Genomic DNA, 16,514 nt, shown 5'->3' with positions numbered 1-16,514 from the left:
TTCTCTTCTCTTCTCTTCTCTTCTCTTCTCTTCTCTTCTCTTCTCTTCTCTAAGTGTTTTGGCCATTTGTAAAACACTAAACACACACAACAGTGATTTCATTCTCATCATTTCTGAAAATGTCGATCCTTTATTATTTTTCTAGCAACGTGGCTCCTTGTCATAACTTCAAATTTTCTTTGTATTTTTAGAAGGAAACAAACAAACAAGAACAAGTAATATGTAAGTCATTCTCACTCTAAAAGATTCCAATAAGACTTAAAACTTCTATAAAAGATATTAAAGACCTTTTATGGTCTCTTTCTACTTCCATCCCAAGACTTAACTGCTATGGGTCCTTCCAGGGATGTTTTTGTGTATGTTTGCTGCATGGATACCTAAACTCGCTCGCTCACTCTGTGTTAGGTATCTATTGCTGCATAACAAGTTATTCTGGAACCTAGAGGCTTAAAACAACCAATATTATCTCAGAGTCTCTTTCCAGTTGCAGCTTGGCTAAGTGCTTCTTGCTTAGAGTCTCTCATGAGCTTGTAGGCAAGCTGGGGCTCTGGTCTCATAGGAAGGCTTGACTGGAAGAAGATCTCTTCCAAGCTCGCTCATGTGGCTGTTGGAACCCCAGGTCCTTTGCTGGATGTTGGCTGGAGACATCAGTTCTTTGCCACGTGGGTGTCTCCTTAGGGCAGCTCACACTACGGAAGCCAGCTTCCTTCAGAACAAACAAGCAAAAATGTGAACAAGGATGCCCAAAACAGAAGTCACAGCCTTTTGTAACCTCATCTCAAAAATGACATCCCATCACTTTTGACATTCTGTGTTCATGAGAACAGATTCCTACATTCAGCACACACTCAGTGGGAAGGAATGACACGAGGGCATAGGTACCAGGAGGACCATTAGGAACCATCTTAGAAGCTGCCCACACCCCCCCACCCCATATGCCCATGCTCTCCTACACACACGTGTGATCACCTCCTCTGTGAGGGCTACTCTGACTACCCTTTTAAAAACTGAAGCTCTCTCATGGGGCGCCTGGGTGGCGCAGTCGGTTGAGCATCCGACTTCAGCCAGGTCACGATCTCGCGGTCCGTGAGTTCGAGCCCCGCGTCGGGCTCTGGGCTGATGGCTCAGAGCCTGGACCCTGTTTCCGATTCTGTGTCTCCCTCTCTCTCTGCCCCTCCCCCATTCATGCTCTGTCTCTCTCTGTCCCAAAAAAATAAATAAACGTTAAAAAAAAAAATTTTAAAAACTGAAGCTCTCACCTCTTACCTTCCATCCCCTTCCTTTGCTTGCTTTTTCTTTATGGCACTTATCGCCTTCTAATATTCTAAATTACTTATATATAATGTTTATTTCTCTCCAAGGGTCCATAAAGGCAAAAGGTTTTTTCCATCTGTTTTTCTATCTCCCCAGCATCTACAACAGTGTCTGATACCTTGGTACTTAATAAATATTTAATTAAATTGTCTATGCCTTGTTATGTAATTTGCTTTCTTGCCAGTACATCTTAGAGTATTTCCAAGTCAGTGTATATATAAGTTACCTCATTCTTTTTAATGGCTGCTTAATAATCCACATTATGACCATTCCATCCGTCATTTCAACGTTGCCCTCTTGAGGGACACTTACTTGTTTCTGCGGCCTCGCTATTTCAAGCTGCTGCAAACATCCTCGTATGTGTATCTTCACACATATGTATAAATAGTTATGGGACAAAGGCCCCTAGAAGTCCTGCAATAGCTTTAAGTTCTGGTCTTTGTGTGGTTGAATTGCATGAGGAGGTAATTACATCAGGGGACTTTCGTTTGTTGTTTGTTTCTCTTTACATAACTGCTTTCCCTTCTTTTGCCTTGACGTTGGGTTTTGCATGAGTGGAAAATGCTTGTGTAGGGAGTTTAGGATCTCAGTCACTGTCACGTACTGGGGTCTGGTCTTTGAGTTGCCCTTATGCTGCCAACGTTCTCCTACTCTCTCGAGAGTTAAATTCATTTAAGAGCGTGGCACCCTGCTTTGTGCAAGGCATCATGGAGAACATGGAGGTAGAGCATTACTTTAGCTTTCTAGCAACTTCCACCTTACTTGGGTGGTGAACATTAACAAGTTAAATAATAGTTAATCAAGCAGTGAGTCAGAAATAAGTGTGAGCAAGTCATGGGCAAGAGAGGCCCTCGGGACTCAGGCGGTCAGGACAGGCTTTTGAGGGTAGATGGGGCTTGAGCTATACCGTGAGGAGAAGGACCTGAACAGGAAGCAGGGCAAGAGGGAAGGGTAAGCAACCAGTTGTAAGTGGAGGGCACGGAAGGAAGAAGCAGTTTTGTGCTCAGCACCAGAATGCCACGGGAGTCTGGTTGATTTGGATTCCTTTGCAGTGGCACCTGGCGATGTTGGGGGCCATGCTGGCACGTTCGGTGGAGCGTTCCATCAGCATTATCATCTGAAGAGTGCTGGGCAGCAGATAGTTGGTCAGTCAGTCCCTGGGAAGCTTTGACTGGTGGTTCCAGTGTGATCAGGGCTCCCAAATCTCTATCCAGTGACATTCGGTGCCCGGTGTGACCCGCCAGGCAGCTTCCCCTCTACCCTCCTTTATCATCTTCTGCCTGGGACTCCACAGTCTGTCATTCCTGCCCCGTGCCAACCTGCATTACGTTGTTACGCCGTTTCCTATTGACAATTGTTTATCTTCTGCCTCCGAGCACGGCACGACCCTCTCTAACCTGCTATGGAATCAAACCAGCGCCCTGCCTCGTGCTCAAGGGCCAGATCACACTAACATAAAGAGAATTCTGCAGGACACATGGGCCTGCCTCTCTCTTCAGGCATGGCTCCGTCATTGTTCTCAGAAGGCTGGCTGCTTGCTTTGGAAAATTTCCCAACAGCCTGACCCACCTTGGTACCATCCTTAATCTTCACAAAGAAAAGGCTGCAAACACAGAAAATCTCTCCAAAGGACGGTAGAATGGATGATAGAAAACGTAGGTGAGTGCGTGGTGGCACTGCCCAGGACGCAGTAGGAGCTCAACAATTATGAGTAACTGGGAAGTAGCAGAATAACGATTGTCCTTTTAGAAGAGCCCCAGCAGGCCCTCTCTGTTTCTTCCCGGCATGAATCGTGCAGGTGAAACCACTGAAAATGGACATTCAAGGCAGTCTGGACAGGGAAACCTTAAAGGGCTGAGACTGGCAGCCCAGGGCTGATGGCCCTTGACTTTGGTGTTCACCAGTAGTGGTGGGGTGTGGAGGTGAGGAAGGACAGTGCGGGTGGTTTGTTTGGTCCCCATTAACGTGAGTGAACCTCAGGTTTCTTTTGGATCCAGCCAGCAGGGCCACATACTTTTATTAGTCTGTAGCCTCTGGGTATCACCCCCCAGCCTCCAGGGGACCCATGTGGCTGCCTGAATTATCTCAAGATCCCCTTCCTCAGCCAGCTGTGCTGTCATGTTTCCAGACTTTTCAAAGCACTTTCAACGTCACTGTCTCGTGCCATCCGTTTGAACTGACACATCATTGGGATTTGTTTTTTCTTACGTATTAAGAAAATGACATGGCTCTCCCGGGGAAGTAACAGAGTCTTTAAAAATAAAAAGCAAAATCTTTGAGGAAGAAAACAAAATTTTTAAAAGTAAAAGATGAAGTCCCTGAAGACTTTCTGTTCTCCTATCTGCCAACTCACTCTGATTGTGGTTTCGTTACGACAGGGTCAGCATTTTAACAGCAGAGGGCGCCAGAGGCTAAGTTATGTAGATCAGTTGCCCTTGCTAAGAAATCCTTTTAGTTTGGTTGCTTTGTTCTTGTCCTTTCTGTCACCTCAAGAAGAGGCAGGAGAAAGCATTCACAGGGCTGGTGGGCAGGAGTAGTAAGGTGAGCTGAGTGTCAGAGGGTAGCATCTGCTACAGGGAGCGGGATAGGGAATTTAGAACAGAGGGCTGGGAGTACATGATGGGCCTGAGGATTTCCGGACCTCACTAGCAGACATTCAGTGAATGCAATCAGCACCTTGGCTAGGCTGCAGGGGAGCTTCCTTATATGTTTATATTGTCTGAGAAAGGCCCCTCCCACCAGCACCCCTACCTTGCACCCTCATCTTTGGTTCTGTGGACATCTTGAGCTCCATAGCTCAGTTGAACCCTCCAAGCCTGAGTTGGGGTCGGGGGTGTGATTTGTGCGGTCCCTCCTCCAGGTCAGTCATCACACTATGCAGGGCCAGGAGGAGGCCCAGCCACCCTGCTTGGTTTCATTCAGAAAGATTTGTCTGTGTTGTTTTTTTTTTTTTAATAGACTTTAATTTTTAGAGAAGTTTTAGGTTTACAGCAAAATTGAGAAGGTACAGAGATTTCCCATATACGCCATACCCTCACACACAATCGATATCCCCCACTATCAGCATCCCCCACCAGCGCGGTACATTTGTTACAATCAGTGGACTTAGACTGACCCATTGTTATCACTGGGTTTACATTAGGCCTCGCTCTTGGTATTGTCCATTCCATGATTTTGGACAGGTATAATGCCCTGTATTCACCAATATGGTCTCATACCGAGTAATTTCCTTGCCCTAAAAATCCTCTGTGCTCTCTGCCTCTTTATCCCTGCTTCCCCCCAACCACTGGCAACTACTGATCCTTTTACTGTCTCCATAGTTGTTTTTTTGTTTTTTTTTTTTCCAGGGTGTCATGTGGTTGGAATCCTGCAACACAGAGCCTTTTCAGATCAGCCTCCTTCACTTAGCAATATGCATATAAGGCTCATCCATGTCTTTTCATAGTTTAATAGATCATTTCTTTTTAGTGCTGAATAAAATTCCATTGTCTGGGCATGCCACAGTTTATTTATCTCTTCACCTGCTGATGGACAGCCTGGCCGTTTCCAACTTTTGGTAATTATGAATAAAACTGCTGTGAACATCCTTGTGCAGGTTTTCACGTGGACATAAGTTTTCAGCTCATTTGGGTAAATCCCAGGAATGTGATAGCTAGATTGTATGGTCGAGTATATTTAGTTTTGAAAGAAACTACCAAACTGTCTTCCAAAGTGGCTGTACCATTTTGCACTCCCATTAGCAATGAATGAGAATTCCTGTTGCTTCATACATCTCCTCACCAGCATTCGGTGGCATTGTTTTGGATTTTGGCCATTTTTATAGGCATGGTAGTGGTGTTTTCATTGTCATTTTAATTTGCAATTCCTTAATGACATATGATATCGAGCATCTTCAACGGATGCTATCTGTATATCTTTGGTGAGGTTTCTGCTTAGGTCTTTTGCCCATTTTTAAATTGGGTCATTCATTTTCTTATCATTGAGTTTTAAGAATTCTTTGCTTATTTTGGCTAATAAGCCTTTATCAGATTGTCTTTTGCAAATATTTTCTCCCAGTCTGTGGCTTGTCTTCTCATTCTCTTGACAATGTCCTTTGCAGAGCAGAAGTCTTTAATTTTAATGAAGTCCAGCTTATCAATTTTTTCTTTCATTGATCATGCCTTTGGGGTTGTATTTAAAAAGTCATCACTGTACCTGAGGTCACCTAGGTTTTCTTCTACCTTCTAGGAGTCTCATAGTTTTGAGTTTTATCTTTGGGTCTGTGCTCCATTAATTTATGTGAAGGGTGTGAGGTCTGTGTCTAGATTCGTTTGTGTGTGAGTATGTCTTGGGGTTCCAGCACTGTTTGTTGAAAAAAACCTATCTTTTGCTCCATTGTACCTTTGCTCCTCTATCAGGGATCGATAGTTGTATAATTATGGGGATCTCTTTCTGCACTCTCTGTTTCTGTTCCATTGATTGGTTTGTCTACTCTTTCACCAATACACACTGTCTTAATATACCTTTTAGAGTCAGTCTTGAACTCAGGTAGTCTCAGTCCTCCAACTTTGCTCTTCTCAATATTGCATTGGCTATTCTGGGTCTTTGCCTCTCCATATAAACTTTAGACTCCCTTTGTCAATATCCACAAAATGTGGTATTTTGATTGAAAATGCCTTAAGAAAAATTGACATGCTAACAACACGAAGATTTCCTACCCATGAACGTGGAATGTCTCTCCCTTTATTTAGTTCTTTTTTTATTTCTTTCATCAGAGTTTTGTAGTTTTACTCATATAGACTTTGGACATATTTTGTTAGATTTATACCTAAGTATTTTTTAGGTGCTAATGTCAGTATCATGTTTTTAATTTCAGATTCCACTTGATCGTTGGTGGTATATAAGAAAATGATTGGCTTTTGTATATTAGCCTTGTATCCTACATCCTTGTTTATTAATTCCAGAAGATTTTTTTCAGCTCTTTGGGATTTTCTACACAGACAATGTCATCTGTGAATAAAGGCAGTTTTATTTCCTCCTTTTCAGTCTGTATACCTTTTATCTCTTTTTTCTTGTCTTATTGTATTATCTAGTACTTCTGATACAATACTGAAAAGGGATAGTAGGGATGAGAAGGGACATCCTTGCCTTGTACTTAACGTTAGAAAACTTCTAGTTTCTCATCCATAAGTATGATATTAGCTGTAGGGTTTTTTTGTGGATGTTCTTAAGTTCAGGAAATTCTTCTGTATTTCTTGGTTTCTAAGAGATTTGATTGTGATGGTGTTGGATTTTGCCAAATGCTTTTTCTGCATCTATCAATAGGATTGTGTGATTTTCCTTCTTTAGCCTATTGATGTGAAGGATTACATTAACTGATTTTCAAATGTTGAACTACTCTTGTGTACCTGAAATAAGTCCTACTTGCTTATGGTTTATATTTCTTATGCACTGCTGGATTCCATTTGCTGGTATTTTAGTGAGGAGTTTTACATCTACATTCATGAGAGATGTTGGGCTGTAGTTGTCTTTTCTTGTAATATTCCTTCTGCTTTCATCTTCCCGAAGATACTATAGAGAATTGGTATAATTTCTAACTTAAAGGTTTGGTAACATTCACCAGTCAACCTATCTGGGCCTGATGCTGTTTTGGAAAATTATTAATTACTGACTTGATTGCTTTAATAGAACTTGACCTTTTACATTGTCTATTTGTTTTGTGAGGTTTGGTAGAGTTTGTGTCTTTCAGGAATGGTTTTGCTGTATCCTGCCAATTATGAGAAGTTGGGTTTTCATTTTCAGTCCGTTCAAAATATTTTTAAATTCCTCTTGAGATTTCCTCTTGACCTATGTGTTATTTAGCAGTGTGTTATTTAATTTCCAAGCATTTGAGGATTTTCCAAACATACTTCTGTTATTGATTTCTAATTTAATTCCACTATAGTCTGAAAGCAGGCATTGTATCATTTTTTTGTTGTTGTTCTTTTAAATCCGTTAGGGTGTGTTTTATGGCTCAGAATGTTGTCTGTCTTGGTAAATGTTCCATGTGAGCTCGAAAGTAGGTGTATTCTGCTGCTGTTGGATGGAGTAATTGCTAGATATAGTAGTCAATTATATTCAGTCGGTTGGTGGTGCTGTTGACTTTAACCATGTCCTTACTGATTTTCTGCCTTCTCGATCTATCCATTTCTGATAGCAGAGTATTGACATCTCCAACTGTAACAGTGGATTCATCTATTTCTCCTTGCAGTTCTGTTTTGTCCTCACATATTTCGATACTCTGCTTCTAGGTGCATGCACATTAAAGATTTAATGTCTTCTTTGAGAATTGATCCCTTTATCATTATGTAATGCCTTTTGCTATCCCTGTCAACTTACCTTGTGAAGTCTGCTCTGTCTGAAATTAATATAGCCACTTCTGCCTTCTTTTTGTCAGTGCTAGCACAGTATATCTTTCTCCATGCCTTTAATTTTAACCTAAATATGTCTTACATTTAAAGTATATTTCTTGTGGATTATTTACCTCAAAACCACAATGAGATACCACCTCACACCTGTCAGAGTGACTAACATTAACAACTCAGGCAACAACAGATGTTTGCGAGGATGCGGAGGAAAAGGATCCCTTTTGCACTGCTGGTGGGAATGCAAACTGGTGCAGCCGCTCTGGAAAACAGTATGGAGGTTCCTCAAAAAATTAAAAATAGAACTACCCTACGACCCAGTAACTGCACTACTAGGTATTTATCCGAATGATACAGGTTTGCTGTTTCGAAGGGGCACATGCACCCCAATGTTTATAGCAGCACTATCAACAGTAGCCAAAGTATGGAAAGAGCCTAAATGTCCATCGACAGATGAATAGATAAAGAAGATGTGGCGCGCGTGCACGCGCGCACACACACACACACACACACACACACACACACACACACTGGAGTATTACTCGGCAATCAAAAAGAATGAAATCTTGCCATTTGCAACTACGTGGATCGAGCTAGAGGGTATTATGCTAAATGAAATTAGTCAGAGAAAGACAAATATCATATGGCTTCACTCATATATATAGAAAACAGGGTTACTGGAGGGGTTGTGGGAGGGGGGATGGGCTAAATTGGTAAGGGGCATTAAGGAATCTACTCCTGAAATCATTGTTCCAACATATGCTAACTAACTTGGATGTAAATTAAAAAATAATATATAAAATTAAAAAAAATTAACCTCAAAAAGAACAAAAAAAAAGTATATTTCTTGTAGATTAAATATAATTGGGTCCTGTTTTTTGATCCACTCTAAAAATCTCAATTGGCATACAGTTGGCCATTGAACAGCACAGGTTTAAACTGTGTGGGTCCACTTATATGTGGAATTTTTACAGTACTGTAAATGTATTTTCCTTATTATTTTCTTACTAGCATTTTTTTTCCTCAAGCTTTGTTGAAAGAATATAGTATATAATACAAAATATGAGTTCATCGACTGTTTATGTTTCCACAAGGCTTCCAGTCAACAGTAGGCTATTAGATGTTAAGTTTTGAGGGAGTCAAAAGTTATACTTGGCTTTTTTACTATGCAGGGGGGTCAATACCCCTAACTCCTGTGTTGTTCAAGGGTCAAGTATATTTAGACCATTGACATTTAAAGTGATTATTGACATAATTGGATTAATAGCTACCATTTTGCTGTTGTTTTCCATTTGATGCCCTTGTTCTTCCTATTTTTATTCTCTTTTTTTCCTGCTTTCTGTAATTAATTGAATATTTCATATGGTTCCATTTTCTCTTTGTTAACATATCAATAATTTTTCCTTTTTTAATTATCTTTGTGGTTGCCTAGAGTTTGCAATATACATTTACAACTAATCCAAATCCACTTTCAAATAATACTCTTAATGCTCCAGAGGTAATGCATGTACATTATAATAACAAAATAATCATAATTTCTCCCACTCCATGTATCATTGCTATGGTTCATTTCCCTTACATGTAAGCACACATATTTATATACATCCGATGTACATCAGCATATGTAATTGGTTATATTGTTGCCATTATTTTGAGGAAATGTTATTTCTTAGATGAAGACTGAGGGAAATACAAGTTTTTATTTTACCATCACTTGTTCCTTCTCCGATGGTCTTTCTTTACACAGATCTGAGTTTCTGACCGATGTTGTTTTTCTTCTTCCTGAAGAACTTCTTTTAACATTCCTCGCAAGACCAGTCTGCTGACAATGAATTCCCTCAGTTTTTATTTGTCTGAAAGAAGTCTTTCTTTCTCCTTCACTTTTGAAGAATAACTTCATGGATACGGAATTCTATGTTGGTGGGGTTTTTTTTTTGTTTTGTTTTGTTTTTTCTCAGTACTTTAAATATTTCACTGTGTTCTCTTGCTTGCTTGGTTTCTGGGGATGAGTCAGATGTAGTTCTTATCTTTGCTGCTCTGTAGGTCAGGTGTTATTTCCTTCTGGCTTCTTTCAAGAATAGTTTTTCTTTATCTTTGATTTTCTGAAGTTTGTGTATGACATGCCTAGGTATAGTTTGTTTTGTTTTTTTTTTTTTCTTTCATATATCCTGCTTGGTATTCTCTGAGCTTCCCAGATCTGTGGTTTGGTGTCTGACATTAATTTGAGGACATTCTCAGTCATTTTTGCTTCAAATATTTCTTCTGTTTATCTCTGTCTTCTTCTTCTGGTGTTTCCATCATACACATTATACCTTTTATAGTCCCACAGTTCTTAGACAGTCTCTCTTTTCCTTAGTCTTTTTTTTTTTTTCTCTTTGCTTCTCTGTTTTGGAAGTTTCTATTGACATATTCTCAAACTCAGAGATTATTTCCTCACCTGTGTCCATTCTACCAATGGTCCCAGCAATGGTATTCTTCATTTAAAAAAAAATGTTTAATGTTTATTTTTGAGAGCAAGAGAGAGAGACAGACAGAGCATGAGTGGGGGAGGGGCAGAGAGAGAGGGAAACACAGAATCCCAAGCAGGCTCCAGGCTCTGAGCTGTCAGCACAGAGCTCCAAGTGGGGCTCGAACTCACAAATCGTGAGATCATGACCTGAGCCACCCAGGCTCATTGCATTCTTCATTTCTGTTAAGTGTTTGTGATCTCTAGAATTCCCTTTTGATTCTTTCTTAGAATTTCCATCTCTCTGCTTATATTGCCTATTTGTTCTCACATGCTGTCTACTTTATTGATCAGAGCCCTTAGCAAATTAATCATAGCTGTTTTCAATTCCCAGTCTGATAATTCCAGCGTTCCTGCCATGTCTGGGTCTGGTTCTGACAGCTTGCTCTGTCTCTTCAAACTGTGTGTTTTGCCTTTTAACTTTTTCTTGATAGCTGGACATGATGTACTAGGTGAAAGGAACTGCAGTAAATAGGCCTTTAATAAGGTGGTGGCGAGGGTGTGGGGGAGGGGAAGCATTCTATAGTCCTGTAATTAGATCTGTCTTTGCCTGAGCCTGTTCCTCTGAACTATGAGCTTTGTGACTATTACTCAGGGTTTTTTGTTTTCTTCTTTTCCCTCCCACCTTAGGTAGGACAGTATGGCTGGAGTGGGCTGGAGTTGGGTATCTTTCTTCTTCCACATGGGAAGCTACAGCAGGCTAGACTTAGGGTATCCCCCCCCCCCCCCCCCGCAGCCAGAAGCATAAGGGAATTTTTCTCTAGGGTTTACTCTGAGAACCTGGTCAAACTCCTAGAAACAAAACTGACAAAGATGTGGGGGGTCCCTATGACTGACTGGGTCTGCCCAGAGATTGGACTCAGCCTTGTCTGCCCGGAGACTCCGACACTTTGTCAGTTTCGCTTCTAGTTCCCCTGCCCTGGCCCCCACAGAGGTTGCTGCTGGGGAGTTTCTGCCTGGTGAGTTGTGGTTCACTGTAGCTACCCATCTGTCTCATTCATTTTGGCGGTAGCGTTTGCCCTGTGACCTTCCTTCTCTGGTAAATCTGAGAAGAATGAGTTTTCCGGTTCGTGCAAGCTTTGTGCTTGTTAGGACCCAGTGATGTCCTCCAAATGCTGTACATGCTAAGCTGGAAACCAGAATACTAAGCTGGAAACCAGCTGGTTGATGTTTTCACTTGCGATGCTCTATACCAAGGACAACTAAGTGATATGGGCAAAACAAGACTTTCAGGCACGGCTCTTGTTCCTTTGAAATTGGATTTTAGATTTGAAAGGAGCCTTGGGGGTCTCCTTACTCAGTGTCCTCATGTTCAGATGAGTGTCTCAGGCTCTACTATGGGCACTTCTCTCTGGGTAATATTCGCACATTTTAGCAAAGTAGTATAATGCACTGTATATATGCAACCCATCTGTGCTCAGGATCCAAATGAACTTTCTCTAAATAAACCAGTTTTGTTCTTTCATAGTCAGTGTTCTGCTCCCTGAAAGGAAATGTAATGTGATATTTATCCACAAACAGTGGTGACCACTGTATGGTGTTTGGATGGATGCTGTTAGTTCTGTGTGATTTCATTTTTCTCTTTTTGTCTTTCTGCATTTTCCAAATTCTGTCAAATGAACATGTATTACATTTACAATCAGGAAAAAAATAAGGTAATGTTTTCAGTCACGAATGTTGGAAGTCTCCTCTCCGTGTCTCCTTACAGTCTGCAAGATGAACGTTCACCGACGCTGTGAGACCAACGTAGCTCCCAACTGTGGAGTGGACGCCAGAGGAATTGCCAAAGTCCTGGCGGACCTAGGCGTCACTCCAGACAAAATCACCAACAGCGGCCAGAGGAGGAAAAAGGTAACTGGCTATTTGGTGGTGTTTCTGGAGCTCTCTGTGGGCCCACTTTCTCTGTGCTGGCTTCCTGAGAGCCCCATGGAGTGAGGTTCTAAGATCACTGGGTTTGAGACACTGCACCCAAAATAGCATGTGCTTAAAGGGAAGGAAAAAAAAAAAAGAAATTAGGCAGGTGACATTAAAGTCTCCTTCAGTTCCAGAAGTGGGGGGAAAACAAAGCAAGTCTCAAGGGTTACATTCCTTGGGGAAACATAACCTTTGAGATGAGGACTTTGGAATTCTCTCTAGAAAAAGCACCGTTCTAGACGAGGCAACAGGCTTATCTGCCTCCAGAACTGGCATGAAAGCAATGTCACTGTTTTGAACTTTGCCCCCTGGTATTGCTGCAACGAGGATAAGTGGACAAAGAGCTGGAGCCACATTCTTTTCTAGGGAACAAGCCAAGAAGGGCTGTGCTAGTGCCCGCACTCAGCTGCCCAAGGGACATTGTTAATGCCCCGTGACATGAAACATCTGGGTCTTTCTTGGGAGACCTAAGCCCCCGTCTCTACCCGGGTGACCTTTGGAATGTCAGTGGGAAGAGATCCATTTGCTAAAATGTTATTTTGGTAAGTCAGGGCCCACAGATGTAAACAGAGCTAAAGGCATCCATAGCATTTTGTTTGAAGGCCCTTCTTAGCCTTGGCTCCCAGCCTAGAAAATGTAAGAGTTTTTGAAAAAGTAAGTTATGAGAAAATCAGAACCACATTTAACTGGGCAAGAAGTTCTGGTGGAGGTGAGAGGCAGGCAGTGATCCTCATCACCCAGGACCAGGCATTCTCAAGCACTTTCTAGAAAAGTAATTCTCACACCAGGTGCTCTACAGTTTGGACTCCCAATGTTCTCCCTAAGTCCTGCCCTAAAATTCCTTCTGAAGGGCTCTGGGTTTCCCTTCTTTTAGAGGCTGCCCACCCCTTTTCCCGGGTGCATCTCAGAAGAGCCCTTTCCCTTGAATGGGGAGGTTTGGATTGTTTTAATCTTCTTAAACTCCTCCTTCTTTACCTTCCCAATAAGCAAAGGTTGGAGGAGAAGAACTCTCTTCTCCCCGGTTGGTTAGCTATGGGATTTTGTGCTTCTGGTGACTCTCAGCTCTGTGAATCCCACCAGTGGAAGTAGGACTTTAGTTATTGACCCAAGGCATTGCAATTGCAAGAAGAATGTCTGCACCCAGGAATGCTAGACCCCCACTGAAGGAGTGGGTTAAGTAAACACCTTGTGATGACAGAGTTGGACATACACATTTATGAGCTCTAGAGAGAGCCCTTTTCAGGAGATATGGCTTTTCCCTTTGCTAGAAGGAAATGGAGACAGAACCTTCATTAATCATCATGAAGCATTTTAAAAGAAAACTCAATACACACCTGCCCTCCCTGCCCCCCACCCCCAATTTACACAGGCCATAATGCCAATAACCAGCCATCGTCTGTCTGAGGTTTGGGGGCACCTGGTGATATGAAGCCAACATGGAGGAATTCAAGACGAGACAGAGTTAAAGACTAAAAGATTCTGATATTTTTATTGCTGGGTTGCTTCTGATGCAAAAGCTGGAAAAAAGCCACATGATCCAAGTTGTGGCTTGGATCCCTTGGTCCCTTAGCGTGTGAGGAAGGGAGAGAAGTCTCTTGGTCAGAAGCTGAGCGGGCTTTTTCCAAGAGCGTCAGGCTTGCTGGAGCATTGTCTGTCTTCACGTTGCCCTTTGCGAGTAGTCCTTCACCCAGCAAGGATGTGTGCACACGGCTCTGGAGCAAGAGTAAAATAGAGTATGTGTGAACACTTAGTCCAAACCTCTGACTTTGGTGGGAACTCCACATGGGTGCACTGACACCGGTGCTGGGAAATAGACTTCCCTGGAGGGTGTCCTGTTAAAATTTGCCAACCGATATCAATGCACCTAAAAATATTTATTGAGCTTTGACTAAAGGTATCATTTGGTACAAGGCGCCAGAGGCAATACAAATGCTAGATAGAGTCTTACCTTCAAAAGCCTATAGTCTACCCAAGGAGAGTGCCCCACACAGTATCCACAAGCAGAAGCCATTAACTAAACACAGCTGAACAAGAGGATGGGTAAACGTGATAACTCGCGCTGCTTGCATTGGCGAGCGGGTTTTCACAGAAGGGGTGCAGTTGTGCTTTGCTTAGACAGGTCAATTGCCTTTGCATAGGATGAAAACTGAACAAACCACAGTCTCTTCCTAAGTTTTTAATTCCTGTTGGCTGCCCCATAGTGTAATGTTGGATTCTGGTGTGCAACCTAGTGATTCAGCACTCGCGTGCATCACCACGTGCAGTCTCGTCTTCCCTTTAACTGTCAGGAGGAACCTGAGTCTGGGCTTTCAGAAGGTCAGTTCAGCAAGTGCTGCTGTGCCCCAGGGGCTCCTACAGCCCTCGCTGGGGTCCAGCATCTGGGCGGTTCTGACCTGGGGGTTGCTCCCCACCCTCCCTTCTCATGTCTCCACCCCCGCCCTCTCTCTCCCTCCCTCTCCCTCTCTCTCCCTCTCTCTAGCTCATCGCTGGCGCCGAGTCTCCGCAGCCTGCTTCCGGAAGCTCACCGTCTGAGGAAGATCGATCCAAGTCAGCACCCACCTCCCCTTGTGACCAGGGTGAGACCCTCAGATTTGCTTTGTGACCTCTGAGTAATATCATCTGAAGGACTGAGGGCTTCAGACACCCTCTCCCTGCTGACTCATTAGCTACTCTTTTCTCTCTACAAGTATTTCTTCAGGGAGAGGCACTAAATGGCTCTGCTCGTGTTAAACCTTGTCCATGCCAGGGTAAGAGAGAAAAAGCAGGGAATGTTGTGGTTCTTTCTTTACTCCTGCCTCTTTCCCGGGTTCCAAGTGGAGGAAAGCACCCTGAGCCTGCTCCCAGACCTTCCATGTGTCTGTGCCACTCAGCTGAGAGCAAATTCTTTCCTGACTCTGGTCATCACACCCAAAAACCTGAAAGCAGGGCATGAGTGGGGGCCTGTGGCTGAGCAGGGACAGGAGCGCCAAGCAGAGAACAGACGAGAGAAGGGAGGAAGCCAGCTCTAGGCCTGACCCTTTCCTAAAGTTCAGCTTAGGATGTTTCCTTCTTTCCCGTAAGAATATGCCTCATGTAGTCGAAGTTTCTGAGTTCTGCAGGCATCCAAGAATGCTGAGGGGAGACTAACACATTTAAAACCTTGCCCTCTGGTGATCAGACCCAGGCGTCCCCGGGAAAGGGATGTCTGCTCCTGCAGAGCAGGAATAATCATCATTGCGTGGCAATAGTGCCTTGATTTTCCGCAGCCCCAGTTGTGTTCCTTATCTTAATCTTATCCGCACACTAACTCTGTGTTGGTGTGCCCCATCCCTGGCCCCATGCTACAGGGTGGGAAGCGGAAGATCAGAGAGTCAAAAAGTTCTGTCCAAAGGCCTGGAACTAAGTCAGCAGTAAGAGCAACGCCATACCCCTCCTGGTTTTGGGACCCCCCCCCCCCCACCGCCCCGGGCTGCCGCCCCACCTCAGAATCTGTGCTGTCATACTCTCCCTGGGGGTGTGACCCACTTCAGTTTATCCAACAGTAGATGAAACAGCTGCAGGGCAATATGCCGATCCTGAGGCCTCAAAGTACTCGGCCTGCATCCCTCTTGCTGCTCTGATTAGTTTCCTGTGTCTTTATTCCTGTGTCTGCTTAATTCCAAAAAAGAATTTGGTCCATTTGTATGTACTTCCAGTGGCACTCAGGGGGCCTCCAAACTAGTAGGTATTATCCTAGAACCCGTGCAGGTGTTTTCTTGTGCCCCATGTTAGTGCTGAGACCTCCTTTGGGAGCTTCAAGGAGCCGGGGTTCTATGGTAGAGACCCCCAGTAAGAGTGAGCTGGCTGGAGTTTCTAGGCCTGGCTCCTGCCAGCGTGCTGCCCAGACCCGGCAGGACGCAGTGCCTGTGTTTGTCTCTGGTCAGTGCAGGCACGAGCATTACCTGGCAGTGGTGTGGGCACAAATGGATGCCAAGACCCTTAGCAAGACACAGCATTGCTACACAACAGGGATGCCGCATAGTTTCTCTTCCTTCCAGGAAGGAACACCCACAGTGACATTTTCTTTAAGCTCTAAAGCCCCTAAACACCCAAGTCCTGTTTTCCAAAACCCATTTAATAGTTTGCCTTGAAAACGGAGACTTTAAGCCATTTGCTGAGACTAGAAGTTATACTCAGTAGAGGCATAAAAGAGAGGAAATGGGTGAATTGGCCAAGGTGAGAGCTTTAGACTCAGGAACCACCCTCACCCTGCCCTCCCCTCCACCCCAGCACATCTTAGAGGAACTGGGCTCCAGGTCTAAGAAAGATCCAGATTCTTTGAGCAGGCTTCATGGGCCTCAGTCCTGCAAAGAAGCTGAAGATCTCTTTATGTCAGGCAGCACATGCTTATCATGCCTAACCCGGATTCCTCAGGGTTA

The 16,514-nt window shown here is 43.4% G+C and overlaps 1 protein-coding gene across 2 annotated transcripts in view; it reads left to right on the top strand.

Moving 5' to 3' along the window:
* The window catches only part of PRKCE (protein kinase C epsilon), a 501,657-nt gene that overhangs the window by 328,040 nt on the left and 157,103 nt on the right, over positions 1 to 16,514 (top strand). For both annotated transcript variants that reach the window (XM_040453847.1, XM_040453848.1), the window contains exons 7-8: positions 11,912 to 12,054; positions 14,597 to 14,693. In XM_040453847.1, the coding sequence (XP_040309781.1) occupies positions 11,912 to 12,054; positions 14,597 to 14,693 (240 nt within the window). The remainder of the gene's footprint in view (positions 1 to 11,911; positions 12,055 to 14,596; positions 14,694 to 16,514) is intronic.

Source organism: Herpailurus yagouaroundi, unplaced genomic scaffold (assembly GCF_014898765.1).
Source record: "Herpailurus yagouaroundi ecotype Mexico unplaced genomic scaffold, PumYag 210, whole genome shotgun sequence".
Lineage (NCBI taxonomy): Eukaryota > Metazoa > Chordata > Mammalia > Carnivora > Felidae > Herpailurus > Herpailurus yagouaroundi.
The sequence above is the reverse complement of the archived record's forward strand: the minus strand, read 5'-3'. Positions and strand labels throughout refer to the sequence as shown.